This window comes from Aotus nancymaae, unplaced genomic scaffold (genome assembly GCF_030222135.1).
Source record: "Aotus nancymaae isolate 86718 unplaced genomic scaffold, 86718_ANA_hifiasm-v0.15.2.pri h1tg000090l, whole genome shotgun sequence".
In the NCBI taxonomy this organism is placed as follows: Eukaryota; Metazoa; Chordata; class Mammalia; order Primates; family Aotidae; genus Aotus; species Aotus nancymaae.
In genome coordinates this window covers 486,037-501,889 of record NW_026988505.1, presented here as the reverse complement: position 1 = coordinate 501,889, position 15,853 = coordinate 486,037, and the positions used below count along the sequence as shown (strand labels likewise).

Below are 15,853 nucleotides of genomic sequence, written 5' to 3'. Positions count from 1 at the left end.
AACTAGCTTTAATATTTGTCTTCCTGTTTTTTTTCTAGTTGCTGGAATATAATAAGGAATTCTTCATTTTTTCCTAATTTTACCCATTTTTTAACATTTTCTTAACAGATCTGATCAAACTTCATTATGAAATATAAAGATGTAATATAATCTGTTAATTTCTAAGTTAGGCATGGGTTCTGAAGACTATTACATGAATGAACAAAAAGCATGCATAATTGCATGGAAGCTGAAAATGCATAATTTTCAGATACCATTATACCAGTATCTAAAGAAAAAATTCAGTCCCACATAGGTTTTTAAGTAGGAGCTTTATAATCACAGACATCCCGAAGAGGACTGAATGAGATATGTACAGAGGTGGATGGTATAGTCTGAGTAGCATCTGAGATCTGGCAGGAAGGGACCCAGTGAACACAGTTTTCTCCCATCAGCTCCTGTCTTGTTTCCTGTATTCTGTTTGTATTTGAAAAGATTTGCTATGAATATCTTAATTTTGTCTTCTGGCTGTCAAAGTTATTAGTGTAGTTTTTGTAACTCAGTTCTTAAAGTTAGGAGTTTTGCTGTATAATTTTAATATTTCTGTTTTTACTTTCCCAAGCAGGTAAGTGTAAAAACGTAGACTAATTGATTACTTAGTAAACACCCAGCTTGATATTCTTTATATTATTTTAATTTCAGTTTACATAACAAATAAGGTTATTTATAAAGAAAAATTTAAAATTTAAAATGCACTAAAGGAGCTATGTAAAATAGGAATTCTGTGTGAAGCTGTTGAATGTGAACACTTAGAACCTTTTACATGGTAGAAATTTAGTGTATCAGTTTCCTCAAATGAGGTACTTTTTAGTGTTGGTACTTAAGGATACTGATTTCTAAAATTTGTACTTCTAAAAATGACATATTACAGGATCTTGACAAGGAAAAAACTCAGTAATTGAGGCTTTGAATGAGTCTGCATTTCATGACCTATTTTTAATTAGTGAACTATTAGCGTGTAATTAAAAACGTTTTTAGATTCTTCATAGCTGACCTACCAATGAATGTAGCACTGCATTTAAAATATAGTCTGCGCTATGTTCAAACTTAATTGAATTGTTGCATTTTGGTTGCTTTGTTTGAAATGAAGGTCACATGTAAGTGAATAGACATTTTCTCTTACTGTAGGAAATACTTTCCTAGCATTAGTAGGTTTAGCCTTTTTAAGTTAACAACAGTAACAAAAAACTCACACAAAATAAACCAAATTTCCTTTATGTCCCGCAGATGTATCTTGTGATTTTTCCAGAAGGTACGAGGTATAATCCAGAACAAACAAAAGTCATTTCATCTAGTCAGGCATTTGCTGCCCAACGTGGTAAGTAAAAATTTGACAGTGTTTGAAGAAATAATTTTTAAAGATAGTAACATTTTTAGTTTTTCTTCTTGGAAAAGATAGTTTTGTTTTACAATTGAAAGAATGAATATATTCATTTCGTGAATTAATGTACATATTATCTCTTAGGAAATGAAGTTTCTTCTCCTTAATTCATTTGCATGCTATTATTACAGAAATTAAGTTTAAGTACCTGTTATGATACATATTCCTGTGCCATGGATTTATTTAAAATCTAAGTACATGATTATGTAGATGGAGGCTTTTTCTACAGTGGGGGTTATGTGTGATGGAGTTTCTGTTTTGTAAGTTGACAGACCTAAGTTGGAGTCCGAACTCTGACTTTTATTAGCTTTGTGGTTGCAACTTGCAAGTTGTGTAATGTTGCTGAGCTTGTTTCTTTATCTCCTAAAAGAACATATGCCTTATATGTAGATCTAAATCTGTGTGAGAATTCCATTAGGAAATATGTCAGGTTCCTAATGGAGAACTTACACAAAGTTGGCTGACAGTGCTTGGAAGCTATTAATGTCCTCAACGAGGGTAACGTTCTTCATATCCATATTTTAGAAAATTGAATAATTGATACAAGCGATAAGCTATGCAATTTAACGAAATTGGGCAGTATACAGAAAACGGTGGCTATGCTATGTTCTCAGAGGTGTCCTTGAAGCTTGACTGTGGTTTAGTATGTGACACTAACTGAGCAAATACCTTGTTTGTGACATTACGCCAGGGCTTATGACAGTGCTATCTAATGGAACTTTCTGCAGTCATGGTAAAGTTCTTTATCTGTTCTGTCCAGTGTGCTGGCTCCTACCAATGTAGATTTGGAGCATTCAACATGTGACTAGTGAATGAAATACATTTTTAATTTTATTTAGTTTTAGTTTAATTAAAATAAGGGGAAGCTTTTACAAGGTACTTACAAGAAAAGATATGTCATACGTACATGACATCATTTGTAACAGTACATTTAAAAAATGTTAGTTTGGCTGGGTACAGTGGCTCATGCCTGTAATCCCAGCACTTCGGGAGGCCAAAGTGGGCGGATCACCAGAGATCAGGAGTTCGAGACCAGCCTGACCAATAGGGAGAAACCTCGTCTTTATTAAAAGTACAAAAAGTTATCCAGGCATGGTGGCACATGTCTGTAATCCCAGCTACTCAGGAGGATGAGGCAGGAGAGTTGCTTGAACTCGGGAGGCGGAGGTTGCAGTGAGCCGAGATCATGCCATTGCGCTCTAGCCTGGGCAACAAGAGTGAAACTCTGTCTTAAAAACAAAAACAAAAAAAGCTAGTTTGTTTTTAAACACATGTCCTGATTAAGGAGTGGTTCAGAATACAAGGGCTCAGTTTGTCCCCCATCTGTCAGCTGCCTTTTGACTTTCACTGCTTCCTCTGTCCAGTGTAGATACCACGTTCTGTCATTTCAGTTGCTCTTTTGCAATGCCATTGTCTCTGTTGCCCTTTTCACATTTATTAAACAGAACAAAACAAAAATCCCCTCTCAAATTTATGTTTTCCTCTTCCTAGCACCCAGTTTACCCCCTTTCCTTAATGGCCAAAGCCTTCTGAATCTGTAGTCTACCTTTGTTGTAAGCACTTTTTTCAGTTCTCTCTCTGCCCTCAATTTGTTGTGGTCTGATTTGAAATTCTCTCCCTAACTTCAGTGGGGCTGTTCTCCATTCTCTTCCCATCTCTCTGGCGATTATTTCCTAGCTTCCTTTCCAGCCTCCTACTTCATCTATCCCTGCTTCATGTGTTATTTCCAATGTTAGGTTTTGGTCTTTAATTAATTTCACTTTTTCTGTTTCTCATGGTGGTCTTCCTCTAAATCCATGGCATTAGCCGCTGTTTACTTGACTGCTGATGACTCACAAAAGCTTCCTCCCCTCCATGTCTCTGCCTAACTCTACAACCATCTGCAGTTGTCCGCTAGAGAGCTTCACTTGACTGGCCTAAAGGGATGTCTCAAACAGCATATGGAAGATAGAATTTATCCTTCCTCATGTACACTCATATTTCTTGTTTTGGTGACTTTATCATTCAGTTTTTTTGCCTAAGTTTCATTCATAAAAAAAACAAACTGGTAGCAGTTGCATACCTCTTATAGGAAACTTAGACATGGAGGAAGAAGCTGTTCATAGGGGGTCCTGCAGAAGTGCAGGCCTGCGGTAATACTCCAACTCTCCTCAGCTATACAAAGGGTTTAACTAATTAGAATTGTTTTAGATATTTGGCTTTCCAGAGGTTAGTAAGGAATTTGGAATTAAATGTATCTTAATCTGCCTCCTGAACTCATTAAAGCGAGCCCCTATAGTGTTTTTCTTTAATGCTATGGTTAAAACCATAGTAACTAGCGAAGGTGACATGCTTAAGCTTTTTGAACTCTTATAATAGAAAACAGAAATTTAGTGATGTGTCTATAACGGCAAACCAGATACCTAGAATTTTCATGTTATTCATAGAATCAAAGCTAATCTGTTACTTCAGATCTGTTACTTCAGATTTATGAAACTTAGCTTTCATTTTATGAGTAACACTGGCAATTGTAGACATTTGAGAGTCCTTTCAAAATGTGAGAGCAAAGGAATAAGCTACAAAGCAATTTTTTTCTTTGTTGACCTAACTGAATAAAAATTATTATGTCTAAAGCATCATATGAACAAATTTAGTTGGCAAATGGTAAGCTAATAATATTTTATAATACAGTAATTCCTAATTAGTATATTATAATTAGTAAGAAAAGACAAACTAGAAAAAATGGGAAAAGGGCATGAATAAGAAATTCAAGAGATACAGATGAGACCCACACACTTGAACAAATGTTTGTTCTTTCTCATAATCAAGGAAATAGAAATTGAATGAATACTTTGAAGCCACCTTCTGAAAGCATAGCAAACAAAAAGACTAGTGCTCAGCTATGGGTGGTGATGGCACTCCCACCCTTCTGCCCGAAGTGTAAGAAGGTATGTTTGCTTCCTATGGCTGTTCTCAGGAAGTGCCACAAACTTGGTGGCTTAAAACACCAGAGATTTATTCTCTTACAGTTGAGAAGTCTGATATGGGTCTCACCCAGCTGAAATCAAGGTGTTGGCAGGGCTGCTGTCCTTTGTGGAGGCTCTCGGGGGATCCTGTTCTCCTATACGGGTTTCCTGTGCTTGGCTGAATGCTCTGCTTTCACCACCTTGAAGTTTGTCTGGAAATGGCACTGGGTCGCCCACAGTATGCAGCTGACTCGGTTCTACCTCTTTCTCACTCACTCTGAACCTGTGTTTTTGGGTCATTTCTAACCTCTCTTTTCTTGGCCCTTCTGCGGCTTTCAGGGCCTTCTGCAGCTCTTGCTTGCCCAAGTCCCGGGGTTGGCCCATCCCAATGCTGAGCTGTTCTGTTCTTGCCCTACCTTTCCTCAGCCCTTGGCAGCCCTGTTTGTTTTCTCCCTTCCTTCTCAATGGAGAGCATCATACTGCCTTCTACAGCCAAGCCATGCCATTTAATTTCAGCTGAGCCAAGTCTGTGTTTAGCAGTTCTTTTATTTTTCTCTTTTTGACTACCTCTTATGGTTTTCATGGATTTTTTTTCTCCTCACATCCAAGGAACTTTTTGCCTTCGGAAAGTTGTGTTTCTCTGGAAAGAGTGCACCCAATATCCCTTTTGATTTCAAAATCTTAATGTGGACTCTCTTGACTTGGATTTCTTTGGAAGAAACTGCTGAATCTACCACGTCTAAGAAGAGAACTTTGGAGAAAAATTTTCCTCTTAGACATGGCGGCTTCAACAGTTTGTAAGCTCTTGATGTCATCTGTGCTGCCGCCATCATTGCCTCTGTCATCTGCCTTACTTCTCTGCTGGGGTTTCTCCCCAGCTTGCACGTAGTCCAGTTCAGACATAACCGAGTCTACAGCTGTGCAAAGAGAAGATTGGGCCTCTTTCCTTTCTTTCTTATATTTGACTCCATCTACTCTCCAGAAATGTGTCCCACATCTAACTTCCCAGTGACCTCCGAAGCATCCTATCATTTGTGTCAGCTGCCATATTTGTTAACTTTCATGTAACTTCTGACATTACTTTTAACTTTATTTTATAACCAGGAAGCAATTTTAACTTATTGTAGAAATAAACAATGGAGTATCATTTTTGTTTAAGAGATAACTATCACCTTCTCTTCCTTTAAACATTCTTTCCTTGGTTTTTGTATTACATTGGTTTTTCTCTTCTTTTTTTCCTGACTTGTCCTATTTCCTGTTATTATTTTTATCTTTTTTTAATGTGGATGTTTCCTAAGTCTGTATTTCTGGCCTTTTCATCTTCTACCCTTTACTATGCTCAGCCACTGCCATCACTTCAGTCATCTTATCCATTCACATGATTTCCACATGCTTATCTTTGGTTTCTTGCCATTTTACAGACCATATTTCCAACTACTTCTAGAATGTTTTATTACTTCAGCTCAGTATGCCCAATTTGAACTCATCTCTCTCCCCTTCTTTCTTCCTTTCTCTCTCCCTTCTTTTCCTTTCTCTCCCTCCCTCCCTCGCTTCCTTCCCTCACTCGTTCTCTCTAGCTTTCTTTCTTCTCTTCCCTCCCAACCAACTCCCAGGCTAAAGCAGTTCTCCTAAGTAGTTGGGACTACAGACATACATGTGCCACCACGTTCAGCTCCATGTTCTCTTTCTTTCTCTGCCTCCTGCCCTCCCTCTTCTCTCTTTGCGTGACAGGTGCGTGCACATGGGCGTGCTCTGCATGTCTTCCTCCTGGTCATTCATTCCCCTTCTAGTTATGGCGTAGCTTTATGCCTTCTAGAGCAGAATCCTGGTTATTTTTTTCTCTTTTTCCCTTAGACCACATTCAGTCAGTTGCTGGTTCAGTATATATTTGGTGTTTATAACATAACTTGATTACATTTTATCTTTTCAGTTTTCACTGCTTCAGTCCTAATTCAGCATTTTGTTGCTTTATGACCTAATGTCCTAAACTCTTTCTGAAGCTGGAACTGTTACTCTTCGCACCTACATTGTCTGTTCTTTGGCCTCCAATCCTTGCACTCCTACAGATCAATGGATGTGCCTCAGCCTATTATTCTGAAGCTCGCAGCAGTGTGACCTGGTGTGCTTGTCACTCTTAGCCCCTCCTGCTCTGCACTAGTGCTCCAGAGGTCTCCCGGGTCCCTGCTTCTGTACCTTTGTTCACGAGTCCTTCTGCCCCTCTTTGTGTGTTGCATACCTCCACCTTGACATATCTCCAGCACGCTCTTTGTCCTGAAGCTTTCACCAATCAGATATGTGTGATTTAAAAAAACCTTGAAGTATGAGTAATATTTTTACATGCTGAGAATATCTTCTCTCTAAGACAGTCTACCATGTACTATAGCTGTTTAAGTTTTTTTATTGCCTCATTAACATCTAACTTACATGTTTATATTTCACAATAGTGAAACTTCACTTCCCACCACTGCACTGAAAATACTGATGAAGGTATCATGGACCCTCCATTGTGCCCAGGAGTCACGTCTCGGTTCTGGGCCTTTCTGTGTCTTCCAGCGAACGTGGCTGAGCACTTTGCTCTTCCTGAGCTGTCTTCCTCTGGGGCCACCTGTGTCACCACCACAGTCCCCTTGCTTTTCTTCATCTTCATTGGCTATTCCTTTTCAAGAGCTGGATACTAAAACCTGGACTTTGTTGGATTTGGATTTGATACAGAGAATTTGATACAGAAAATGTCTGGAATAATTAAAGCCATTCCCAGTGTATTCCTTAATTAGAAGATTTTTTTAAGTTTTGTTTACATATTATTAATGGCTATGATTCAGGTCACAAAGCTATTTTTTTTTTCAGACTTTCATGATAATTCATTTTCTTTTGTGTTTTAAAAATACTACCTTTCTTTATTTTCTTACTAACTTACTTGGATTTTAGTAACTAGTTGTTCTTAGTGAACACCACAGAATGATGTTTTGAAACTTTGGACTTAATCAAGTTAGATGAGCTCCAGTAGCAAAGAAGGAAGTGTTAACTAGTTTAATTGACAAATAGATGCCTCCCAGCTTGATATGCTGTTGAGATTTTTGTTACAAGTTTGTGAATAAATTTAACTGCTTCTGCCCTGGGGACTGAAGTCAGATATGTGGTTGTGGGAATCTTTTTCTTTCCCACACCACCCTGCATTTTAAAAATTGTTGTGTGAGACAGTCCCACCATGTAATAGCTGTTCTTCCTTACTCAGCTGCTTTCCCTGGAGAGGGGCCAGTAGAAAATCTAGACTAGTTTTTTGTAGTCTATTTTCATGTCACTTATTAAGAGCTACTGTTTTCTGTTAAATTGTCAGTAAGTATTTTAGTCAAGGAAAAGGGAGGCAATAGGAAGAAGAGAAGAACAAATCCTTAACCCTAGTAGGAACCTAATGAATGGATTTGTTCTGGGTAATTGCAGTAGTTCCCCAGCTAAAGACGCTTTTAAAAATACATCAGATATACTCAAGGGAAATGAAATCTTATGTTGATACAAAAGCTTGTTCATAGCAGTGTTACCGATAGTAGCCAAAGTATGGAGGCAACCCACATGTCCAAGAATATTACTCGGCCATAAAGAGTAATGGAGCACTGGCACCTGCAGCCACACAGATACATCTCGGCTCCAGGCCGAGTGAAAGAAGCCGGACACAGGAGGCCATGTGCTGTGTGACTATTTCTGGGAAATCTTGAATAACCGTAGGCAAGATGCTACCACCTTTGTTCAGTGGCCAGAAGCGAGGATACTAATATTTGCCCTTGCCAGGCTTTACTAGATTGAAGGGTTTCCAATAGGCCATAGACTTCTAACACAGTGACTTGTACATGTAGATATTTGATCAATATATATCAAATGAATATTGATTTAAACAAAAGGCAAGTGTGAGTGCTTTCTAAACTTAAAGCTCTAAAGATACGAGGTGATGGCATTAATTGATTCTGGTGTGTTATTTGAGGAAATTTTAAACGAATTTAGATGCTAATATATTTTATTGTGGAGGTGTTTTGTAACTAATTTATGGCCACACTGAATTGACTTCTCCTCTAGGCCTTCCAGTATTGAAATATGTGCTAACACCACGGATAAAGGCAACTCACGTTGCTTTTGATTGCATGAAGAAGTATTTAGATGCAATTTATGATGTTACGGTGGTTTACGAAGGGAAGGACGATGGAGGGCAGCAAAGAGAGGCACCGACCATGACAGGTAAGTGTGTTCGTGCACCTGAAACGCCTGTTTCCAGTGGAAACACGTGACACATGCAGTGCCTGTGTTTATGTAGAATTAATTCAGCTTTACACAGTAGGTTAAGTGTACTTTTTTCCTTCATTACATTTACCAGGCATATTTTTCAAGATGTTATTAAGATGTAACAGTTGAAATTTCATTAGTCCTGCCAATTTTCGTGTTTCTTGGCTGTCGTATTAGTCCTATGGACTCATCAATTATCATTCATCCAGCCTCTTTCTACCCAAAGTTCACACATACAAATGGAAAGCTCCAGAAAGGAGAGGAAGGCGTGAGGAGCATGTCCCCGGCAGTACCGAGGTGCACATTATTATCAGTGCTGCCCTTTTCACGGTATTTTTCATAAAATATTTATGACATTTGGTGTCATTGTGACAAGAAGAAATACTGCTAAGTGTGACTTTTTTTTTTTTTTTAAACATGCTGGGTTTTAAGAACTTTTGAGCTATTGTTAGATATAACCAGGAAAAAATAGAATTTTATGAGTTTTGTATTTTTAGCTCGTCAGCTGTTTGGGGTTAAGCTAACATGCCTGTCAGTGTGCTTGTATCAGTAGGGTCTACTGAAGGCAGATGCCCAAAATATGAGCCACCAGCACATTTTACATGGAAACCCTCTCCTGAGGCATTCCTCTGAAGTTGATGTGCCTTGCAAATTTTATGGAATAATATTTTTAGCTACAATGAAACATTTATAAAGTAGACACTATTAAATCATTCAGAAGTGAGCAAGGATAGAAATTATTCTTCCCAACCTTACACATAGGCCTTCTAGATGTAGTACTGTGTACCATTACATTATCTAACACTGTGTGTATTCTTTGGATGTCAGAGAGTTTTCCAAGAGCAGTGAGAGTGTAGTTGTAAAATGATTACTCTGGGTGTGACAGAAAGATCAACCTTAAATAATGATAAGATGAGGCTCACTCAGGTTTTAGAAGAAAAGCTCTTTGAGAGAGAGAGAGAGAGAGCAGCTGCCTACCGAAGAAAGTTAGGGAGGGAGGCTGGAGGAGTGAGGCCCCGGAGCTAGCTAGCATAAAAATCAGTTATGGTGAAAGGAAAAAAAATCTGACATAGTTATATCTGAAAGATGATTGCTCTCATAATTGTGTATAACGCAGAGTAACTGTAAAGTAGGAAGCTAAGGTATTTTTCATTTTAAGTGTAAATTTTTGGAATACATAATGCATCAGTTTAAATATGAAAACTATGAAGTACACAGTGAAATGTCTTCCTTGCTTTCCAGCCTGCCACCTGGCCCTCCCTTCTTCCTAGCGATAATCACTTTTCTTAATTTGTTGTGCATTGTATTTGCAAATTTAAGTATATATTCTTATTCTACCGTCCTTTCTTATAAAAGGTTGGCATTTTAATATTTTTCTCTTTTAAACTATCAAAGGAGTTATTTACCTATTTTTACATTTGAAAACAGACAATTATTCAGCAAAGTTGTCATTAGTTTATTAAACAAAATAAGGTTAAACAAGTGATTATAACCAATGAAAAACAGCTAGACTTCCCATGATAACCGTGTTTAAATGCTGCTACTCTTATCATGTCCCCTCCTGTCTAAGGACTCCTTGATTCAGCAGAGTTCAAGGGGAATGCCGGCCTCTGTAGCCTGCTGTCCAAGGACTGATTTCAGCCCTGAGCTCCGCCTTGCCTTGGCTTCCTGAAGCCTCAGCTGTAGTGAACCTGGCTGACGGAGTCCTCCTGCACCCCATGCGTATGCTGTAGTCAGACTTTTGTTGCCCTCATCCAAGCCTACTGTTCCTCAGAGTGTCAGGTGCTGCCTTTCCCAGCATAGCACTGGCACTGTGCATTCTCCTGCCCTGCTCTCACAGCACTACTGTGGCACTGACTGCATGTGCTGAGTGCCAGCACTTAGCACAGGGCTCAGTCCCTCTCTCTTCCCAGCTGCATCGCAAGTGCCTTGAGGAAGCAAAAACCCTCTTTGAGTTTCATTGCCTGCTTCCAACCTCCCACTGCCTTGCTTCTCCTCTGCTACATGTGAGCTGACTGTGGCTTTGGGGTGGTCACTGCCTATGTATATTCATTACAAAATGTCTCTCCTTTTGAAAGGTTGACCTTTCTGTCACACCTAGATACCATGTAGAAAATAAAATCTTAGCACGTCAGTCAATTAAGGATAAAGTGTTTCTGAATTAAAGGAAAAATACACCTGAGTAAAATCAGGACTGAAAGACAAACTAGGAAAATATTTTCAGCTTAGATAATAGAATAGCGGTCATTTCCTTCATGTATAAAGTGCACTTACAAATTGATAAGAAGATGACTGGTAACTTGAAAAAAATGGGTAAAGGATGAGAAAAGATATTTCACAAAAAATGTTTAACCTCATTCATAATAAGATAAGTGCAAATTAAAACTACAGGAGATACCTGTATTTTTTAATCCATTAGATTGGGAAACATCCCAAGGTTTGATCATAGGCTCAGTGGGTGAGATTAAAGTATTAACAGGCATCTTTATAACTTTGCTGTTAGGAGTGTAATATAGTATAACCGCTGTAGAAGTTGTCTTGGAAATGTCTCAGATGTACAAATGCATTCACATTTTAGATTTAGCATTCCCACTTCTGAGACATTATTCTACACGTATACCCGTGCACATAAGACATAATCATAACACGTTTTTCCTTCTCGTGTGTTGCTTTTAACCCGTAGCTTTGAAAAACCCTGCTTTCATTGTTTTTTGTTTTCTGTCACTGGCTCAGCCCTGTTTTCAGTTGTTTATATGAATTGATGGGTGTTCTGGTCTGATTATAATGTATAGATTAAGAGTCACTTTAAATTATATGAAATCTGATATAAGTTGTGTTAGCAATAAAATTCTGTAACTTGGAATATTGTAAGTACTTTGCAGTCAAATTTCATTAGTATTAAATATTACCTTCATACATAGTGAGCTATTTAATATTCAGTTTATGGTGCAATAAGAAATAATTTTTTTCATGAAGTTGCCAGGTTGTTGATATGCCCTGGCCTGGTGTTTCTCAAATCATTCTGGGGGAATTAGCTGCAGTGGCTGTTTGATATGCAGGGCCTCTGCTGCTCTCCATGCTGCTGCCAGGATGCTCTGCAGGTGAGAGCTGGGAAGCTGGAGGAGCTGCAGTGCTGACAAACTCTATAGGAATTCTTGTGGTCATCTTAATGTGGCCTCACGTTGAAGAGATAGGCAGCCAATAGTGTCCCTTGTCCTTCCTGTTTTATGGTGTAAGTTTCATTTTAAAGGAGGTATAAATCAAAGCCCACCTGGGCATTCTATCATGGTTCACTGGTTCTTGTCATCATGGAAGATGTCATTGCGGCAGACATGAGACAGGGTAGTTAGATTACTACTGGTTTTTTTAAAAATCCCATTTCTGGCCCGATCTAAGATGGCTGATTAGGAGCAGCTCTGGATTGCAGCTCCCAGTGAGAGCACGGAGGGTGAGTGGTCGCCACATTTCCAGACGGATTTTTATTGCCTACAGACCAGGAGATTCCCCAGCGGAGGAGCACGACGGGTCTACAGCGCAACTGTTTTGGCCAGCCCGGTGGTTCTCCACACAGAAACTCACACAGGTCCAGGTGCCTTTTCAGCAGGAGACTGGAATGCCTGGGAGACAGAGTCGCCCATTCAGCTGATAAAAAGGGGACTGAAACAGAGAGCCAGGCCAGGAGATTCCAGGGTGAAAAAGTGCCACAAGTCTCCAGCACAGCTGTTTCAGCCAGCACAGTGGGTCTCCGCACAAGAACTCACACAAATCCGGGCAGTTTCAACTGGTGACTGGAATGCCTGGGAGACAGAGTCGCTCCTTCAACTGAAAACAAAGGGGTCTGAGGCAGGGAGCCAGGTGATCAGGCTTGGCCGGTCCTACCCCCACAAAGACCAGCAATCTGAAACGCTCTGGAGAGTTTCACAGCAAGCACAGCTGAACCCGGGATGGTCCAGCTCTGTGGGGGAGGGGTGTCTGCCATTACCGAGGCAGCCTGCCATTGCCTAGGCAGTCTGCCATCACAGAGAGAGTCAACCATTACAGAGGTGGGCCGCCATTGCCAAGGCAGTTCTAACTATACCCCTATAAACAGTACTGCAGGGAAGTTCACACGGCAGCTGGACTGAGCCTCAGCAATGCCTCTGCTTGTGGACTGTGACTAGGCTGCCTCCTCGCTGGGCACGGCATCCCTGAAAAAAGGCAGCAGTATGACAGAAACTTATAAATAAAGCCCTGCCTTCCCAGGACAGAGCACCTGGGAAAAAAAAGGCAGTTACGAGTTCTGCTGCAGCAGACTTAAACGTACCTGCCCAGCAGCTCTGAATGGTACGACGGAGCTCACAGGTCAGCAATTGAGCTCCTATAAAGGACAGACTGTCTCCTCAAGCAGCTCCCCGACCCCCATATATCCAAAGAGTCACCTCATAAAGGAGACCTCATGCTGACATCTGGCGGGTATCCTTCTGGGACAAAAATAGCAGCAGAAGAAACTGGCAACAACCCTTACTGTTCTGCAGCCACTGCAGGTGATCCCCAGGCAAGCAGGGTCTGGAGTGGCCCTCCAGCAGTTCCATAGCAGAGGGGCCTGACTGTTAGAAGGAAAACTAAGAAACAGAAAGAAGTAACTTCATCATCAACAAACAGGATGTCTACTTAGAGACCCTATCTGAAAGTCACCAACTACAAAGATCACAGGTAAATAAATCCACAAAGATGGGAAGAAACCAGAGCAAAAAGGATGAAAATACCCAAAACCAGAACACCTCTCCTCCTCCAAGGAATCACAACTCCTCACCAGCAAGGGAACAAAGCTGGATGGAAAATGAGTCTGATGAAGTGACAGAAACAGGCTTCAGAAGGTGAGTAATAAGAAACTTCTCTGATCTAAAAGAACATATTCTAACCCAATGCAAAGAAACTAAGAACCTTGAAAAAAGGTTTGATGAAATGCTAACAAGAATAAACAGCTTAGAGAGGAACACAGATGAATTGATGGAGCTGAAAAACACACCCCGAGAACTTCACAAAGCATACACAAGTTTCAATAGCTGAATTGGCCAAGCAGAAGAAAGGATATCAGAGGTCGAAGATCAACTCAATGAAATAAAATGAGAAGGCAAGATTAGAGAAACAAAGAGTAAAAAGAAATGAACAAAGCCTCCAAGAAATATGGGATTATGTGAAAAGACTTAATCTATGTTTGATAGGTGTACCTGAATGTGATGAAGAGAATGAATCCAAGCTGGAAAACACTCTTCAGGATTTTATTCAGAAAAACTTCCCCAACCTAGCAAGGCAGGCCAATATTCAAGTACAGGAAATACAGAGAACACCACAAAGATATTCTTCAAGAAGAGCAACCCCAAGGCACATAATCATCAGATTCACTAGGGTTGAAATGAAGGAGAAAATGCTAAGGGCAGCCAGAGAGAAAGGTCGGGTTACCCACAAAGGGAAACCCATCAGACTCACAGTGGATCTCTCCGCAGAAATCCTACAAGCCAGAAGAGAGTGAGGGCCAATATGCAACATCCTTAAAGAAAAGAACTTTCAACCTAGAATTTCATATCCAGCCAAACTAAGTTTCATAAGCGAAGGAGAAATAAAATCCTTTATGAACAAGCAATTACTCAGAGATTTCATCACCACCAGGCCTGCTTTACAAGAGCTCCTGAAAGAAGCACTAAACATAGAAAGGAACAACCAGTACCAGCCACTCCAAAAAATACCAAATGGTAAAGAGCATCAACACAATGAAGAATCTGCATCAACTAACAGACAAAACAGCCAGCTAGCATCAAAAAGGCAGTATCAAACTCACACATAACAATATTAACCCTAAATATAAATGGACTAAATGCTCCAATCAAAAGACACAGACTGGCAAATTGGATAAAAAGCCAAAACCCATCAGTGTGCTGTATCGAGGGAACCCATCTCACATGCAAAGATACACATAGCTCAAAATAAAGGGATGGAGGAAGATTTACCAAGCAAATGGAGAGAAAAAAAAAAAACAAATAAAAACAGGAATTGCAATCCTAGTCTCTGATAAAATAGACTTTAAACCAACAAAGATCGAAAGAGGCAAAGAAGGACATTAAATAATGGTGAAAGGATCAATGCAACAAGAAGAGCTAAGGATCCTAAATATGTACACACCCAATACAGGAGCACCCAGATACATAAAGCAAGTTCTTAATGACTTACAAAGAGACTTAGACTCCCACACAATAATTGTAGGAGACTTTTAACACTCCACTGTCAATATTAGACAGATCAATGAGACACATAATTAACAAGGATATCCAGGACTTCAACTCAGACCTGGACCAAGCAAACCTAATAGATATTTACAGAACTCTGCACCCTAAATCCAGAGAATATACATTTTTCTCAGCACATCACACCTGCTCTAAAATTGACCACATAATCAGAATTAAATCACTGCTCAGCAAATGCAAAAGAATAGAAATCATAACAAACAGTTTCTCAGACCACAGTGCAATCAAGTTAGAACTCAGAATTCAGAAACTAACTCAGAACCGCACAACTTCATGGAAACTGAACAACTGGCTCTTGAATGTTGACTGGATAAACAATGAAATGAAGGCAGATATAAAGATGTTCTTCAAAACCAACGGGAATGAAGACACAACATACCAGAATCTCTGGGACACATTTAAAGCAGTGTCTAGAGGAAAATATGTAACAATAAATGCCCACATGAGAAGCAAGGAATGATCTAAAATCGACACCTTATCAAAACTGAAAGAGCTAGAAGAGCAAGATCAAAAAAACTCAAAACCTAGCAGACGACAAGAAATAACTAAGATCAGAGCAGAACTGAAGGAGATAGAGACATTAAAAAAAAAACTTCAAAAAATCAATAAATCCAGGAGCTGGTTTTTTGAAAAGATCAACAAAATAGACCACTAGCCAGATTAATAAAAAAGAAAAAAGAGAATAATCAAATAGATGCAATAAAAAAGGATGAAGGGGATATCACCACAGATTCCACAGAAATATAAACCATTATCAGAGATTACTACAAACAACTGTATGCACATAAACCAGTAAACCTGGAAGAAATGGATAAATTCCTGGACACTTGCATCCTCCCAAGCCTAAATCAGGAAGTCGAAACCCTGAATAGATCAATAACAAGGGCTGAAGTTGAGGCAGCAATTAATAGCCTACCAACCAACAAAATCCCAGG

General features: G+C 39.6%; 1 protein-coding gene across 1 annotated transcript in view; it reads left to right on the top strand.

Moving 5' to 3' along the window:
• The window catches only part of AGPAT5 (1-acylglycerol-3-phosphate O-acyltransferase 5), a 63,322-nt gene that overhangs the window by 36,866 nt on the left and 10,603 nt on the right, over positions 1-15,853 (top strand). Inside the window, exons 5-6 of the mRNA XM_012457368.3 lie at positions 1,267-1,357; positions 8,434-8,592. Coding sequence (XP_012312791.1) covers positions 1,267-1,357; positions 8,434-8,592 — 250 coding nt within the window. The remainder of the gene's footprint in view (positions 1-1,266; positions 1,358-8,433; positions 8,593-15,853) is intronic.